This window comes from Fundulus heteroclitus, chromosome 14, assembly GCF_011125445.2.
Source record: "Fundulus heteroclitus isolate FHET01 chromosome 14, MU-UCD_Fhet_4.1, whole genome shotgun sequence".
NCBI lineage: Eukaryota > Metazoa > Chordata > Actinopteri > Cyprinodontiformes > Fundulidae > Fundulus > Fundulus heteroclitus.
This window is the reverse complement of record NC_046374.1, coordinates 34,430,709-34,449,090: the sequence shown is the minus strand read 5'-3', so window position 1 is coordinate 34,449,090 and position 18,382 is coordinate 34,430,709. Positions and strand designations below refer to the sequence as shown.

Here is an 18,382-nt window from a genome sequence, read left to right as displayed (position 1 = left end):
GTCATCGACATGTGTCAGTTAATGTTAGAAAGTTGTTCTAATCATCATAAAATAAAATAATCTTTTCAAAAATGGGGGTGTCTGTTTTAGTAAAACATTAATTCTAGACCCACTATACATATACAGCAAGTCCTCTACTTGAAATTTTATCAATTCGGCAGTTATTTATATTTAACAACTATGCTATGGAAACAAGTTGCAGCCCTGTAGTACAGTCTCTGGCTCCGTTTACACGGTGAAAACAGGTTTGCGTTGCCTTTGTACTCTCCATTTACACACTACAAGGTTTAACTGTTGCTTAGGGGGGCTTTCAGCTATAGCTGTGGGTTTATTTACAACAGTTTGCAGCCGAAACAGTCCTCCGCCAGCCGCTGTTTTCTTCTTCTGGGCAATTTGACCCGGAGCTTCAAAAATCACAGCACTACTAGTGGTGCGTCATGGGAATTACACCGTTTAAGTACTCTAAACAGGGCCTGTGACTGCAAAAGTTCTTCGTGGATGTTAATGAGATAGGCTGACATACATACGGATAAGCATCTTATTTTTTTTAAAACATGTCATGCATATAATCATAAATTCTGCTGTAAAGATTAATAATCATGTGCTTAAAAGAGTCTTTTTAGTTTATTTCTTTTTTATATTAACCATAATTTCATTGTGCTTGTAGACATATCAGCTATACCAAGCATGGATGATGAGAGCTTGGTCATCTATATTCCCACCTATGCTGACAGAATTGCCACCTGGAGATTTTGCTCCGAGTACCAAGGAAAAGGTGAAAGAGGTGTCCTTCGACAGACATTGCTTGAAAAACTCTTTTCATGGAAATCTTCATGGAAAAAGTCCAATTTGATCTAAAATGTTTTTGGTTTCAGGTAATACCACTATGTAATATATTTCAAAAGAAAGTTTACCATTTGACTCAAAATGGTCATGTTTTCAGGAACATATGGAAGTGAGCCACAATAGAGTCAGTTAGCTTTTCTTTTTGCTGACAAAGATATAGAGCAAAAATACTGATTAAAATGATTACTCCAACATTGTGAAATACAAGTTTTGAAGTCAAATTATTGCTGTTGCTATGAAGCTTCTTTAAGGTAAAAATTCTGAAGCATGTGTTTAAACTGTACTTATTTTCCTTTTCTTTCCATAGGGCATTATGTTTTTTATATTCTTCAAAGTTGATTGTAAAATTGATAAATGCTTTGAGCGCAATAGTGCCCAGAATTCTAACAAAGACTTTTGTCTGTTGTATGTAAAAGGATTTTCTCATGTTCAATTTTGAGATCCATGTATTCATCTTTTTAATACTCATAGATTATGTTCTAGTTTGGTCATCTTCTGGAGGTAGAGAACTTCCTTTCAAAAGGATCGTTCAGAGCACTTGTTAAAGGTACTTTTAATGTATGTTCTTCTGTGAGTTGATGTAACATTGCAGTATAATGTTATGTTTCTAAGGAAAGAATGAGTTGGTTTGATCACAAACCATAACACTTCATTTTGTAATGGGTTTTTACCAAAGATTCATTAAAGGTTTTCATATATCATTCGACCATATCGTCATTGTGAAACAGTACATAACTTGGGTCTCAGTGTTCAGTAACAGAGAACTATAAGTCTTGCTGTTATAAATATAAAAAGTATGTCTTGAATATGAGGAGCAGTGGAGGGGTTTACAGAACATGTCATTTAAACATTTTGTCCTACATGACAGATTACAAGGCAAATGTGAAGTTAGATTTCTTGTTATTGTCCTAATATATGTAGCAGCATATATTTACTGTCAAACACAACAAGAATCACAGAAAATATAAAACCTAGCAGCAAAATTCAAAAAGTTATGTACGTCATGATGAAACCTTTAAGTACATGGGAATCGAAGAAAGGGTTGTCAGAGGTCTGTTTTTTTTCCCCTCCATCTGTATTTCTTTGACTGCCTGTCCTTTATGGGTTGTGGGGTCTGCAGCTGCCTAATTCTGACTGTGTGGGAAAGTGACAGGTTCATTCTGGACAGGCTCACAAGGTCATTTGCTCCACAAACTCTTTTTTTTACAAGAAAATATCACACGTGTCACAGGTTTGTGCGTATATAAGCTCTTAAAAATAAGCATAACTCAATTGTTTCATCATGTGTGGACGGTGCATGAAGAAAGTTCTCTGTCATCAGAAGGTATGATACTTCGAACTGTCTCATCACATGTGAATGGTCCTCTGAAGACGTTGGACTGTGCAAGTTCCCGCCGCTTGCTCAGAAACCAGTTTGAGATTGTGTTGTTCACCAAAAAGCCGTGGAAGGGTATACATCATGTAGGACCGGCAACTTGGAGCAATAGTATCTAATCTTACGAATTATGTTCCATAAGTGAACCACTTTAAGAGTTCTTCCTGAAAGACAAGAAAATAAACAAGTTCTTAAAGTACATACTCCATATATAAAAGCATATATCATATAGTATTTATCTTTTACATTCAAACATACCTCAGTGATATTTAAACAGGTGAGCAGAATTGGCTGCTTATCCAAGAAGTCACCAGTAAAGTAATATGTATTCTTCAGTTTTTGAAAAAGGTTCATCCAGTACGGTGCACGACATTTCCTTAAGAAATCCCACCAGCTGTTGATGTGCTGGCTGTGGGTGCTGGATCCCACAATGAAGTAGTTTTCAGGATAGCTGTCATCAAGACGCAAAAATCTTTGAATGTCTTTCATTGTACCATTCTCTGTCTCCATGTCGATATGAATTCTGGCTGTGGTACCCCCTCTTTTCTCAACCTCTGAAACAAAATACCCAGTAGTAACTTTTGGACAGCACCATCCATGTATTCAGCTTTAGAGATGCCAACCTGTAAACACAGCAGAGATTTTGTTATCGTTCTTTCAAGTTTTTTATTTTAAACAAAAGGTAAAAATAACAATTAATTTACTCTTTCTAAAAATTGAGCACGTTAGTTCTGCTAAATGTGAGAAGCTAAATATTCCAAATTCAAAGTTTTCAAGTATTTAAATTTTGTGTCAGATCAAATGCACAGGCATTCTAAGATGCAAAAGAGAACATTCATGATTTTCTGGCTGTATTTTTAATGTAGCTATCTTAATCCTGGTCCTCCTTAATGTTTTTGTTTATGGGAATTTTAAAAAGTACTTTTACAGAATTCCCATCAGAAGGAGAATAGCTACTGTTTAAAATTGTGATTAAAGGTTAGACTGGATCAATGTTTAATTGCTCAAACCTAGACTGCAATGCAACAATGTTGTTGATTAAGATTTGTTTTCTTTTCTGAGTAAGTTTAAAAAGACATCAGAAAAAACAAATGCAACAACTAATAAACTGAGAACAGTTGTGCCTTGCTGCCAGGTGCTTTTATTGATAAATTCTGATATTAACTTTTGAATTTGCAGCAATAATAATCGATTATCAGTTTTTGCTTTTCTCTTTATTAAAGCATAAAGCAGTAGTTGACTGGGTTTATTAATGGATCTGATATAAATAGCTGTCCTTTACTGGCTTGTGAATAGTCACATTAGAAAGCTCTGTATTCATCACTTTGTTTTGACACAATAAAATATGGATAAATGTAGCTTTATCTAGCCTCACTTTTATTGTGTAGAATACACATACTTTTAATTAGCCTTACGAGTGTCGAATTAAAATTTATTTTAATTACATTTAATTCAAATACATAAAGGCATAGGTACTTTTGCAGTCACAGGCCCTGTTTAGAGTACTTAAACGGTGTAATTCCCATGACGCACCACTAGTAGCGCTGTGATTTTTGAAGCTCCGGGTCAAATTGCCCAGAAGAAGAAAACAGCGGCTGGCGGAGGACTGTTTCGGCTGCAAACTGTTGTAAATAAACCGACAGCTATAGCTGAAAGCCCCCCTAAGCAACAGTTAAACCTTGTAGTGTGTAAATGGAGAGTACAAAGGCAACGCAAACCTGTTTTCACCGTGTAAACGGAGCCAGAGACTGTACTACAGGGCTGCAACTTGTTTCCATAGCATAGTTGTTAAATATAAATAACTGCCGAATTGATAAAATTTCAAGTAGAGGACTTGCTGTATATGCACGACTTACCTTGTCACTCCTCAGTGCAGAAATACATTCCTCCGACAAATGACGACTTTTTAAAAAGAAATAAAAGGCGCCCCTCCGTCTCTCCTCTTCTCCATGACACTCAAATATCCCGCGAGCTGATGCCGGGGTATGTTGCGTTGTTATGATGAGACAATTATCTGGTTTTAGCAAGATAAGTCTCTCATTAAAACAAGAAACCTTTGCCGTTAAAGGGAGAAAGTTATATAGTTATAACAAGTTGCCTTATCAGCCGTCTGGAAGCAAAACGCTTTGGTAAAATCCTTGAAAGTCACGTGACCTCCCACAGCCGGAAGAGGCAGCCTGTGTGCCTGTGAGCCTGCGCTCAGGGCAGTATGTGAGCCTTTGAGCCTGTGAGTCTGCGCAAGGGGACACAAATCGAAAAGATACGCATACAAATCCTTCCACGCATTTGTGCATCTCACGCGGCAGAACAGTAGCAAAAATCACGTGTGTAAAGAGAGCCAACCGAAAAACCGCTTGACTTGTAACCAATGATTTGTCTGTATTTCTGGGTCTTGAAGCAAAAACACTTCAGACACAAGTGTCTCTGTGTGTGCTTACAGATTGATCTACACATTTGCGAATCTCAGTACACATTTGCAGATCTGAATACAGATTTGTGGATTTTTTACACATTTGCAAATCTCTGTACACATTTGCAGATCTGAATACAGATTTGTGGATTTTTTACACATTTGCAAAACGGATTACACACAAGTAGTTTTACACATTTGCAGATTGTTGTACAGACACTCAAATCTTCTCACACATTTACAAATCCCACTGCACACGCACAAATCGAGATACAGACACACAACTCTCCACACACATTTGCAAATGTTAAAGCTACTATTTTAGCCCCATACACGTCGGCCTAGCGGCCGGCAGCGTACAATGGGGCGTCTACGTATATGATGTCTATGTGTGAAATGCCTAATGAGTCCATCCATCCATCCATCCATGTACACAACCATGATCCACCCAACCATCCGTCCACCTGTTGTTGCATTACTGCATTTCGCACAAACATGTTCTGAATGAAAAGAATATACTAACTAAACCCTCTTTGGTTTGCTATTACTGATGATAAACATTAAAACTACAGTAAATAATCTAAAATATTATGTTCATTTTCAGTGTTGCAACTGTTGAAGGCAGGAATGGATTTAGGTAAAAATGACCAAAGAACAAAACAGCCTGGGTTCAAAATAATACAAAAATAAAAATATATGGGGAATAATTACATATTTTCGTGTCTTGGAGTTGCAACATTTCTCCAACTGTCCACTAGATGGCAGTGCTGATAAATAAACAATTCCGAGTTCTTTCATTGAGACGCGGATTGAGTAAAAACTATTAAATAGTCAATAAAGACTGATCCAGTCTGGAAAGCCGCATTTGTTCCTTCATCGCTGGCTTCTGCAGAGTTTGGTGTTGATGAAGATTTATTCACAGTCGTAAATTCAAAGAAACAACACGTTTAACCCAGAAATGGAGAATATTTGTATTTCCCTCTCAACCATCAATATATTAATTCACTTTGTAGATATCTGAAAGTAAAAAACAAAACAAAAGGAGAACCTCAAAGTAGAAATACTCAAAGTGACATTTTATTCAATCATTCACGCTTTATGAACAGTTTCACTGCTATTAGAACTTCACAGTCTGTACATTAATATAAACAGAAGCTACACACATATAAATCCAGAAGCATAAGTTTAGCATTTCTGCTCTCTTAGTCTTACTGTATATTTCAAAAATAAATAAATGATCTGAAGCACCAGTATATTTAAACTTAATCTTTTTATATACATAAAAAATATGTATATATATATATTTACAACAGTAAAAAAAGCTTCATTTGTCCAGTTTGATATTCAGTTTGATATTAAAACAGTTTGATATTCAGAGGTTAAAATAAATAACATCTTTGTGCTAATCTGGAGTTTCTGCCAGTTTTCGGATTTCTTCCAGGAGCTCGGAGAACGCAGGCCGACCCTGAGGTTTCTACAGCACCAAGACAAAATGGGAGAAGTGGAAGTCAATAAAACGCCTTATTAACAGAAAAATCATACACTTATTATATTCAGGGTGAACTGCTCAGAAGAAAAATTACTTTCCAATGGAGTCAAAAAAAGTCTGGAAAGTGATCTAAATGTTTTCCAGGTCTGGAGAAGGCTGGAAAAATCTTTTTTTATTTGCAGACTTTATTCCCTAGCTTTCTGTCCTATCTGTTTTAGGTTTTCTAATTCCTCCTATTTCTTATCTTCCTTCCTTTCCTCCTTCCTCGTGTCCTTCCTTCCTGCTGCCCTTCCTTGGTGAAAGGGTGAAATGACCAGCGGCCCACCGGTTACAGCCTGCAGCATGTTTGCGTGAGAATGAAAGCAACAAAACAAGCAAAACCTCCTTCATGTCATAAAATCAAACATCATAGAGTTGGGAAAGACACGTTCGGGTCAAAAACGAGAAAATCAAATTGTCCATACCCTTTGATCTGGGTGTATTTAATAAGGCTCCAGCTGGGTATAGAGACCGGTTTTAGCCCACTGGATCCCCCCTCTGTTCTGTTCCCACATGTTCTAAAGAAACCGGCCGTCTATAAACGCGTTTTTCTCTGTCGTTTAGGGTGAATGTGGGGTGCGGTACCTCGTGCCAGCAGCGGTACATGATGGTGTACAGCGGCTGGGAGGCGCGGTGCGGTCGGTACAGGCGGATCCCTTTGGTGATGTCGTTCACCACTTCCAAGTTGGAGCGGTTCTCGAAAGGCGTCCGACCCCCAGAGAAGATCTCCCACATCACCACGCCTGGACACAAACACAGAGACCCACTGATGTTGTAGCCACACAGCAGTCAGCGGCTGCTTCTGCCGTTTAGTTTTTTTTTTAAGGCCTCTCACCGAAGGACCAGACGTCCGACTTGCTGCTGTATTTACTGTAGTGGAGAACCTCAGGAGGAGACCACTTGACGGGGAACTTGGCGCCGCTGGAGCTGGTGTACTGGTTGTCCAGGACGTATCTGCAATAAAGACACGCTCAGAGTTCAGGTGTAAAGGCACTTTAGGAGGACGTTTCATCTCCAAAGAGGATCTACACTGCAAAAATGGATCTAAAAATAAGTAAAATATTCTTAAAGTTAGTGTATTTGTCCTTGATTTGAGCAGGTAAATAAGCTTATCTGCCAATGGAATGAGCATTTTTACCCCTAAAATAAGATAATTAGACATCCTGCACTTGAAATAAGACGATTGAGATGAATTGTTCCTATTTTAAGTGCAAAATTCTTATTCCATTGGCAAATCATCTTATTTACCTGCTCAAATCAAGGACAAACACACACATTTTAAGAACATTTTACTTACTTCTAGTTCCGTTTTTGCAGTGTAAATACCTCTAAAAGAGCTAATATTTATTTTTTTCCTTTTTTTTCTTCTTTGTTTTTTCCCTTTTTTTCCTTTTTTCTTCTTTTTCCTTTTTTTTCTCCTTTTTTTAGGAGGAAAAAAAAGGGGAAAAAAAGGGAAAAAAAGAAAAAAAAATTAAAGGAAAAAAAATGAGCTAATCTAAATGTTCAGGAGAAGTTAACGCCTCTATTTATGGTCGGGAGGTCTCAACAATGAAAATAAAACAAAGACTGAATGTGAATTATGCAAAGTGTGGACGTAAAGTAGAAGTTGTACCTGGTCATGCCGAAGTCGCTGACCTTCACCACGTTGTTCTCGTTAATCAGGCAGTTCCTGGCTGCCTGAATAAAACACACAACAAGCACACAATAGACAAGGTTGACAGGGGCAGCAGCAGTGCGGCCTCCAGAAATGTTTCATGGGGGGGCCCAGATGGAGCCACTTAAACTCTTGGGGTGGCACTGAAACTAAAAGCTGTAATTTCAGGATTTTATTCTACTGTTGTAGTAAAGCTGCATGTAGAAAACAGGCAGAATCAGAAAGACTTAAGTAAGCGCCAACTAATATCTTATGGTTTTTAACGGTTTTCTGAATTTTTAATGTTCCTAATGATCTAATGTGCATAGCCCAATGATAGCAGAGTTAACATTTTGAGTTGAACAACAATACATTTTTAATGCGTAATTACATTAGGAATAAGGTGTACATTTATTCATTTATTGGAAAACAAAACAGTTACTAAGGGAAGTAGATACTGGCAGAAACAAATAAAAGTGCGATAGAAGCCAAGGAAGAGCCTCTGTCTTGCTGGCTGTGCATGATAAGATGAAATGCTAAACTGACGCTACAATAATAGACATGCCCCCCCCCCCCCCCCCCCCCCCCCCTGTGCCACCCCATGGAGGCGCCCCTGGACAGCAGAGGCTGGAACCGTTGGCAATTAAATAAATTTCTTAAAGAAATAAATTACACTCAAGTAACAAAAGTAAGTCTGCTTTTAACTCAAAACGGAGAATAATTATTTGTCCTTAAATCAGCAACAGGCTCAGACGAGTCGACGTCAGATTTTAGCCGACCGGCTAAATTTGGCCAAAGACCTGCCGACGCCCAGAGAGCCTCGCTGCCGGTCCCGGAGACTCACCAGGTCTCTGTGGATGAAGCTGTGGGCCTCCAGGTACTCCATCCCCTCGCAGACGTCCTGACACATGGACAGAAGCCACGCCTCCTTCAGAGCCACGCCCTTCTGCCGCAGGAAGTTCAGCAGGCAGCCGTTGTCCATGAACTCGGCCACGATGAGCAGGGGCCGCTGCTTCAGGCAGACTCCGTACAGCTGGACCAGCTTGGGGTGGCACAGCCTCCTGGAAGAGACCAGACGGTGTTACAGGAAACACGCCTCCCCCCTGCATCTCCCTGCCTTTCACAGAGTCTCCTCCCCTACATCATGACTTTGGCCTCCTCGATGAAGTCCTCCTCATACATGGCTCCCTCCCTGATGGCCTTGATGGCCACTCTCTGCTGGTCCCTCCACTTGCCGAGCCTCACGATCCCAAACTGGCCGCTGCCCAGCTCCTTCATGAAGGTCAGCTCGCTGGGGTTGATCTCCCACTTCTCTGAAAGAACAACGTCGGGAGAGACAACCTGTCAGGTAAATGTTTATAAAGAACACATTGCAAAAACGGAACTAAAAATACTACAAATTTACTTGAAATGAATGCATTTATCCTTGATTTGAGCAGGTAAATAAGATGATCTGCCAATGGAATACGATTTTGGCACTTAAAATAGGAAGAACTAATCTCTATCATCTTATTTCAAGTGCAGTATATCTAATCATCTTATTTTAGGGGTCAAAATACTAATTCTATTGGCAGATAATCTTATTTACCTGCTCAAATCATAGACAAACACATTAATTTCAAGAAGTTTTTACTTATTTTTAGTTCTGTTTTTGCAGTGCAACAGCAGGTTTGGGTGTTATTGCATCTGAAAGGCACATTCATTCTCTCCCCAACGATGACACAGTATGGCTTAAGCGTCTTTAATTATATTCCACTAATCCCCAGAGGTAAGTAGAAAACAGTGTCCGTCTGGGAGTAGTTTTACTGAACCGAGGTTTAGACCCTCATCGTTTTGAAGTAACGTTCCTCTTACTTGGGTACAGCTTGTCTGGTTTCTTCACTGAATGACAAATAAACAGATTTTAACCAAAAACGGGCGTGTCCGTTTCTGGTGGCACTTCAGCAGACCAGCTTGTTTTTTTGTTTTGTTTTGTTTTTTTAAAGTAATTTTCTTTTCGCTGAGCCAATTGGGCCATTTGGAGGTTTTATGCAGTAAACAGTAGATACTGTCTCTGGAAGCACTTTGCATCGTTCTAATGTGAGCGTACTCTAAGCACTGGTATCAAAACTGCATGTAGCCCCAAAACTGAGATGTTTTATTTTTTATTCCTAGTAGCAGACCCTGGACATAATACAATATTTTTTTGCTGTTACATGACTCATTATTTGGATGACTACTTTGTTCTTTTACTTGAGTAAAAATGTGTTGAAGAACTGCTTCTCTTTCTTTTTAACAATTTTTGACGACTCAGCATGCTCACTCAACATTTTTAGGGCGTTTCCCATTTGTTGTGTGCGAGCAAGTATTTCGTAATCAAGCAAAGTTCACATATATTGTTTTGAATCATCTGGTGTCGCTGGCCTTTGTTTAATAGTAGCTCAACAGGAAGGAGGGCAAGCAGAGATGGGGGCCGGGAGTTGAACCTGTGACAGTATTGTGCAATACTTGGGTTAGATTTTTAATGAACTCCACTATCCTATCCTTACTTTATTCTTATTTTATTCTTACTTTTTTTGTTTTATTTATTTATTTTTTCTCATTTTCTTTTTGATCCACTGTATATAGGAAGATACTCTGTATATAACTGATGCACCCTTTCCTACTTTTGCCACCTTCTCCTGACTATTGACTGACTATTGAGCCGATGTGACAAGTAAATTTCTCCAATGTGAGATCAATAAAGACTATCTTATCTTATCTTTATATGCTTTCTTTATTTCAGACACAAAAAAGAGTTTATTCCACAAATAAATAAAACAAATCATAAAGTAAAAACAAACTCATCCATCACATAACAGACAGTTATTCCAATATTTAAAAAAGCTTGAGGTTCATCTATCATCACTAACAGTTGACAAAGCTTTTGCTATTAAGTTGTCTGAGACGTCTAAGCGGCGCCTAAATTTATACGTGTAGTTTCTCAGCAAGGCGTTAAAAGTCGGAATGTTACTCATGGCAAACATTTAACCTGCAAATCTCCATCTTGGACGTCTGAGGAGGATTCTAGAAGCGTCCTGATTGGCCACTGTAAGTAGGGACTCTGCATTTGGGGCCAGTGGGGCCACCAGATGTCGCTGTGGAGCTCTTTGTTCACAATAATCAGTGAAACAGGATCGTTCTATATAAAGCAATATTGTAAATAAGACAGATTCCCTTACCAATAAAATTCTGTTATAAACATTTATGTCTATATATCTACATTTAAGTTCTGCTGGGTAGTGTGTAACCATCTAGTGTTGGTTGGCCTTGCTAGTTTATTAAAGCATTGATGTAAATCTTTCCTGTTCAATAAACTTTATGTAATATTATTTATACAATTGTTATTACATTTAGCTTATATAAAATACCGTTTCTAGGCTGTTGGTTTATGATAATTTATTTGTTTCATTTAAAACTAATCAAAGTCAGGTTGTATTAATCACAAACAATGAGTTGCTGCTAACAGGTGTTTAGTTTTTGTGCCCCACTGAACTTATCCTGCCAAAGACGCCTCTGGCTGCAGTTTCTTCCTTATAGCTTTAGTGTAGTTTACACCACAGATGAGACGCATAAAAGGAGGTGCAATAAGTTAATAAAGACACTAAGCTCATCTGTAAATTTACGTGCTAACATATTGACCTGCATGTATAATTTACAACACTTAATATCCTCATCATCACAAAGATCACCCCTCAGATTATGACATAGATATTTCTCATTATTCACCAAACTCAAAACTTAATTTGCTAAATAAAAAGAAGGAAAATTCCTCTTTTTATCCTCCTGAGTTGTAGCAATCATAACAACAGTCTTTTTATGATTAAACATGATGTGAAACCAGGCTCCTTATTATTAGATTACATCATTATTTAGTTATGAACATGCCTCAAGAAAACTGGCATTTGATCATTTTACATTAATTTATTTGAACTGCAACAAGAATGAGGAATCAGCTTCTCTGCTTATAAATAGCTTTTTGTTTTAAATCGCAAAGATGACAGAATAAAAATATATAACAGATGTTATTCTTCAGGAATGAGTAGAGGTTATAAATCTGATCTAAGTGACTTTTACTGTTTTTCTCATCTCAGATGAGAGCACGTTCAGAGCACACATAAGGCCTTGTTGTTTCTGCAATGAACCAAGATCCAAACAAATGAAGTTGAAAAAGAAACAAAATCCAACATGGCTGCTGTTCCTTTACACATGCTGAATTTGCAAAAAAATAAAGTGCGTATTTGCACCTCTGAAGGTTTGTATCTCATTAAATTAGCCAGTGGATTGTGCTAAGGCAGAGTTTAAAGGAGCACCTGTGAAGGTTTGGGGAGGCACAAAGAGGGTCTCTGCAGCTAATAATGATTTTAGTTCCTGAAATGGTCCCCTGTGAGTCAAAAAGCCCCGCTGCAGACCACCCTGAGAAGCTGACTTCTACACTGACATTTCACCTAACATGTCACAGAAATGTGTGTGTGTGGTGCAGGAAGGGGGCTGCCACAAAGATCACATGGGGACTTGTGAGAAATGGTTTTAGATTCATCAGAAAAAGAGAGTAACTGGGAGGAGGGCAAATAAAAGAAAAAGAAACAGGCATGAAAATGTATCAGGTTAAGGACGGAGAATCTGTTTGTGCTGTGGATGGCTTTCCTTGATTATAAATTAGAGATGAGGGGAATTAACACTATGCTTCACTTAATAAACCTGATAAGAGAGAGTCTTTTATATGATTCCCTCGTTTGTTTTGGTGAAATAACGCGGGTCACATCTTGAAATAAGTGAATGTGTCTGCTTACCTGAGCTGAATCCTGCTGTGGCTGGGACACACCTTCCCATCGGTCCCACGGCGTAGCGTAACCGGGTCACAAGACCTGCAAACACAGCATGAAAGCAGCAGAAGCTTGAGATGCAGCGGCGGCGGTGTTGATACATACACAGACGGCCAGGCCGTTTGCCTACCTGCTGCGTTGTGTTCATGGTAGTGTATGACATCTGGTATGGAGCTAAACGTGTGTTTTTCAGCCAAGTAGAACTGTCCGGTGTCCGTTATTTTAATCTGGTAATGTCTCACTTCTCCATTTGGACTGCACACACACACATAACATATATAACATATTTGATTAAGCGTTTTTCCGTGGCTGTAAATTCAGTTTGTCCTTTCTAACACCGTTGTGTCTCACCTTAATGTCTTTGTATAAACAGAAACAGTGTAGGTTCCTGGTTTACTGGACTCCCGGACAATAAAACCACCCTCTTTGTCCTGGAAAATGTAAGGAAATCACAACTAATTCTTAGAAATAAAGGCAAAACACCTTTAATGCACTTTCCGAAGACAAAAATGCATATTTAAGCTATATCAGGAGATCCATTGTTAAATTTTATTGGCATCATTCATGTGCAAAAATGCTTATATTTAGTTAGAATGACAAAAATAAATACCTGCTGTTTCAGCAGCTGTTCCGCTTCTGTTCTGGTGATGTTCTTGCAATACCACCTTCATGATGGACAATAAAAAAAAAAAAGTGTTTTATTACCGGTTTCCTCAGCCGAGTGAAATAGACAAAATGACACTTACGAGTTTGCTTCGATTCTGTTTTTCTCTGTTACGTAGTTACTGGGGATGAAGCCTTTATTCCTGAGCAAAACAATACAGACAAACTATCAGAAACACCCAAAGCAAGACATTCCAGCAGCAACCATTTGTTTTTTTCACCCACTGGATTTTTTTAACTGCCTTAATTATTGAATCTTTAACATATATTCTTTAGCTTAAAAGCTAAAACATCCAAATAAAACTTTAAAAGCTGATTTCAAGGCCTGAAGAACTACGGATTGAGACCACTTTAAGACATAAAAACACAATTCAGCTATTTGTTGGCAGGGTCCGAATTTGACACTCGCCAGATGCCAAATGTGAGTAAATTTTCCGTTTAGCGAGTAAATTTCAGAAGGCTAGCTACCACATAGCAAGTAAATGTTTGTACCAAATAAATCGTGTTTTTCAGTCATTTAGGTGGATGGTTCTTTTTGTTTCTCTGCTGTCAGCTCATATAACAACAAACGCGCACAAACACTCGTGTCATGTGACACAAAAACAATGACAGCTACGTTGTGTCCGTTTGCTAGCAACTAGCGTTTAGCTCAGGCTAATTACATAGTGGGATTATGTGGAGATATTTAGCAGGAGTCAGTCAGACTCCTGCTATATATCTCCACATAATCCCGCTATGTTAGTCAGACTCCTGCTAAATATGGCCGATAAAAAATATGCGTGGGTGGTTGATTTTTACGTCTACCGGCAAACTTGCCCGGTGAATAAGGAAGGTAATTTCGGACACTGCTTGTAGGCTCCTGCAGGTTTGATCTGACGTACCCGTGTCTGTCCTGCGCTCTCCACCACAGCTGGTCCTGCTTGTGGAGGATAACATACTCCTCTCCCTGTAGAGACAAGACATTACCATCAACACGCTTTCATATGAGGGCTTGTCTGCAATGTAAAAGACTTCCTGGAATGTTAGCCATTCCTACATATCTAAAATTTGTAGTATGGCTTTTGAATAATCAACTGTTGTTGTTTTTTACCCAAAATTGTTTACTGTACTGAAGAACATTTTGTAACGACTATGGGTGTAATTAATACCCCCCCAAAGGTAGGCGCCCCAGGGACATCCTGATCAGACGTCCGAACCACCTCCACAAAGTCCTTTCCAAGCAGAGAAGAAGCTGCTCTACTTTGAGCTCCGCTAGGTGACAGAGCTCCTCACCCCATCTCTGTAAGAGCCCAGCCACCCTCCAGAGGAAGCTCGTTCTGGCCACTTGTATCAGGAATCCCTTTCTTTCTATCAGGATCCGTAACTGTGACCATAGGTGTGGGTCGGAATGTAGACAGGCCGGTAAATCGAGAGCTTTGCCTCTTGTCTCAGCTCTTTCTTCACCACCACTGACCGAACAGTGCCCACATCACTGCAGAAGAAGCTCCTGTCCATTTGTCCGTCTCTCGTTCCATGCTACCGTGACTAGTGAACAAGATACTAAGATCCTTAAGCTCCTCTGCATGAGGCAGAGACTGACCCAGAGAGGGAGATTCACCTTTTTCCGAGGACCTCAGACTCTCACACCTGTATCCACCACAATCCATATCTCAATGGCTACTGCTCGGTTCGTCCTTTTTATTTTACCTTTGCAATACCCAAAATTTTGGGAAAAACCATGGAACAACATCTTTGGTACCAACCCTGCGTTAGTTCGTACCTATCAGGAGGGCCTTAAAACCTGCTTTAGCAAGTATGCATTTAAAGCAGTGTACTGCAATCTACTTATAGTCTACAGTAAGTAAATGTCAATTCATGACTAATAAATATCTGCAAGCTCAAAGTCAGTCATTTTGGTAAGAAAGGGGTCCTAATGTCATATATCAACTGGCAAAAGGCCAATAGGAAGCAAAATAAATGATTTACAGTGTAATAAACACGTTTTCAGGTAATAATATACAATTCAATTAAGTCAGATGAGAGTTTTATGACAATTTTTTTTTTTATAACTCATGAAAAATACTGCACTACATAATCACAATCACCATAGTTTATGTTGGCTTGTTTGCAAGTACCAAATGGAGGAAGTAAGCGATCGCACTGCACGGTGGGTGTATGATTTGATCCGGAGCAGTGTGTACCTGTGTGAGAGTGAGGTCAGAGTCCTCCTTAGCAGTGAAGTCGTACATGGCAACGACGTTCATCAAGCCCTCGCCTTCGCCATTCTCCGGTGGGGGTAGAGGAAGCTTTTTCCTGGACCGGTCCACCTGACCAAAAGATGAACAAAAATCCATATCTAGCTCTCAATGACACACCAACACGGAGAAATGCTCTGCTTCTTACCCGTCGGGCCTTTCCGGGGTAACGTCTGGCCGGGAAGCAAAGAGAAGTTCTGCCCTCCAGCTCCATGTGTGTGCTGATCTCCCTGAAATCAGACAAACAGTCTATAAAATCCTTTATTTTTAGCAAACTTTTTTATTGCTCTACAAGCATAAAAAGGCCAAAATGAACAAATGTCATTTAAATTTAAAGTTTAAATACTTTTTTGGGGATAACCTTAGCACAACTTCAAGGAGTTATCAGAAACCAAGTATCCCTGACCCCATTATTGAGTTTTGGGACTGCCCAAAAAGGGGCGGGGCCAATGGTTTGACTCCACCCACCACTCAGATGTTTCACCTGCTGACAGAGGTTGTATTTCCCATTAACACAAGTTCTTGCTACATAGGTCAACACATATAGATGTGCAATGCAACTTTTGCAGGCAGGTGGCACAGCTGGGTGTTAGTCATGGTCAAACGTTAGACTCCGCCCACATTCTCCTGGAAAACACAAACCCAAATATTTGTTTTGTTATCGCAAAGCTCTGGTAACAAGCATGTTTTGTTAGCCTTTTCTTTTGTACAATAAGCCTAAATTAATCTAAATAATTTTGGAGTTACTGCTTGAAGGAAAATTACAAAACAAAAAACATGTGAGAGAACAGAATACCAAACTCCAGTGGAATAAAGTTTTTCTAAAACAATTCTGTTCGATGGTAAAAAAAAAAAAAAAACCTGTATCTATTATGTATTATCTATGTATTTTACCCTCGCTTTACTTCAGTGTTATTTTGGTGCATGCATCTCTGCAAACTTTACATGCATCCGACACGGCTAGCTTACCAAATAGCTCTGAGGTTTACCACAAACTAAAAACTCTGAAACATGACCTGGCCTTGAAAGCTTAAACAAGATGGACTGCCTTTTCCTGTGTACTTTTATAAATGTGCTAACTTTTACGCTAACTAAACTGCTAAGTAATAAATATCCTCATTTCACCGTCTTTGCATGGAAACAGTACGAGTATGACCTGAATTTTATAGTCCCTTGGTGCTCCTGAAGGTGGCTTTCTGTCTTCTATGTTGTTGTGGAGGTCCTGCTCTTCCGTCTAACGTCATACAAAAATGTGCTTCTGCACAGCTCCCTGGTCCCACCTCAGCATTTCAATCAGGTTGACATATGGACTTGGACTAGGTTAAAGCAACACCATCCTTCTGTTGTAGATCTGCTGCTAATTTTAGAATCATTGTCATGTTGATGAATTAGTTTTGAATTAAGCTTGATGTGTTGGACAGATGACCCTGGTGTGGAGATAGAGTCCAGACTCCTGACTGACTGCAACCTTCCCAGGTCCCGAGGCTCCAAAACCAACATAAATCAACATCTCTCTACCGCTGTACTTCACAATCTGTGTAGGGCTTTGGTGCTAACATGTCACGCTGGGTATTTCCCAAAACTAATTCTGTACATCATGACCTCTGCTCTCTACTCTGGTCTCATCTGCCCAAAGTGCATTGCTCCAGTAGTTTTTTTCATTCAGATTAAACTTTGCAAACCTAAGTCACGCTGCCATATTATATTTGAAAGGAAGAGGTTTTCTACTTCAACCGTTCCATCCGACCAAGACACAATTTGTAATGCTTTCTTTAGTTGTACTGTCATGATCTTTAACACATCTCACATGCTAACTAAGGCCTGTAGAGTCTAAAATGTAGTTTTTTTTGTTTGTTTTTGCAATTTCTCTGAGCATTGCAGAGTTGACTTTGTAGCAAATCTGAAGGAAATACACTGCCAACTGGATAAAAAAAATGTCCACTAATCTGAAAATAATATAGAGTTTAACCCTTATATAACACCTCCAAGATTGAAGGGCAGCAATCATTGATTCTCTAAAACAATTTCTGATGTCTTTCCATCTTGGCATTGTGATAACACAGACCTCAATGGTTCAGCACAAACAAAGGCTTTTATTGACATGCCAGCATTTCCTGATAATCATTTTCAAATGGCAGCAAGACTCCAATTAGTCCTTCACGTGAATGCATTAACACACGTTATTTTTTTTTCTCTTTCTAGTGACTGTAAGCATATTTAATCTGTTTTGCCCTTCTCTTTCATATGATAAATGTGATTCAACGTGTGAAGGTTACTTGTCTTTACCTGGTTTGAACAGCGCAGCAGCAGCAGAACACAGAGTGGGTGGAGTGATCTGAAGGAGGAAACAGATGGAAGAAGGGTTAGGGTGCGTTCCATTTGTCCTCGGTAGTTGGGATGCACGACCTCCGGGTCGGAAATTTTAACTGGAACAGGCACTCAAGTCGGTATTAGGAGTCGGAAAGTCGGTGCATCAGGATGGTACCCGACTAAACGCAGCCACATTGAGTAAAACCTCATACTTTGACTGCTTGGAGCAGCTCTCTATTATTTTTTAACATTTATTTACAAAATAATATGTCAGGGATGACAGGAACCAGGGATATGACAAGATGGTGATCAGAACCGGAGTAGCAAGGCAGAGGACCTGACGATGAGTGTGACTGAACTGGCTGAGTATACAGCTGAGGAGATGGAGGGGAGAGCAGGTGGAGCAAATAAACACAAAGGCAATTATGCTGAGGGAGAGAGTGGGCAACAAACTGGCAGGGGCAGGAGGAGAATAGAATCTAACAGGGTACATAACGACTAGACAGACATGAGAGAATAACCTAACTAAACTCAGAAAA

The 18,382-nt window shown here is 39.3% G+C and overlaps 1 protein-coding gene across 1 annotated transcript; it reads right to left on the bottom strand.

The window, feature by feature from the left end:
• Positions 1-5,970: 5,970 nt before the first annotated feature.
• txk (TXK tyrosine kinase) lies at positions 5,971-17,906 on the bottom strand. The gene is made up of 15 exons (XM_036146743.1): positions 17,820-17,906; positions 15,682-15,763; positions 15,480-15,605; positions 14,181-14,245; positions 13,383-13,442; positions 13,247-13,301; positions 12,988-13,067; positions 12,767-12,891; positions 12,604-12,678; positions 8,934-9,105; positions 8,637-8,853; positions 7,772-7,836; positions 6,995-7,113; positions 6,745-6,902; positions 5,971-6,105 (listed from the first exon to the last, which is right to left on the bottom strand). The coding sequence occupies exons 2-15, from the start codon at positions 15,745-15,747 to the stop codon at positions 6,034-6,036; spliced, it is 1,455 nt and encodes a 484-aa protein (XP_036002636.1). The 5' UTR covers positions 15,748-15,763; positions 17,820-17,906; the 3' UTR covers positions 5,971-6,033.
• Between the last annotated feature and the right edge of the window lie 476 nt (positions 17,907-18,382).

Excerpts from the sequence above, each read along its gene's own strand:
- txk (XM_036146743.1), bottom strand. The coding sequence starts at position 15,747 with ATGGAGCTGGAGGGCAGAACTTCTCTTTGCTTCCCGGCCAGACGTTAC. Across the intron at positions 8,854-8,933 it reads GAGGAGGCCAAAGTCATGAT|GAGGCTGTGCCACCCCAAGC; the intron begins GTAGGGGAGGAG and ends GGTCTCTTCCAG. Across the intron at positions 7,114-7,771 it reads AGCGACTTCGGCATGACCAG|ATACGTCCTGGACAACCAGT; the intron begins GTACAACTTCTA and ends TCTTTATTGCAG.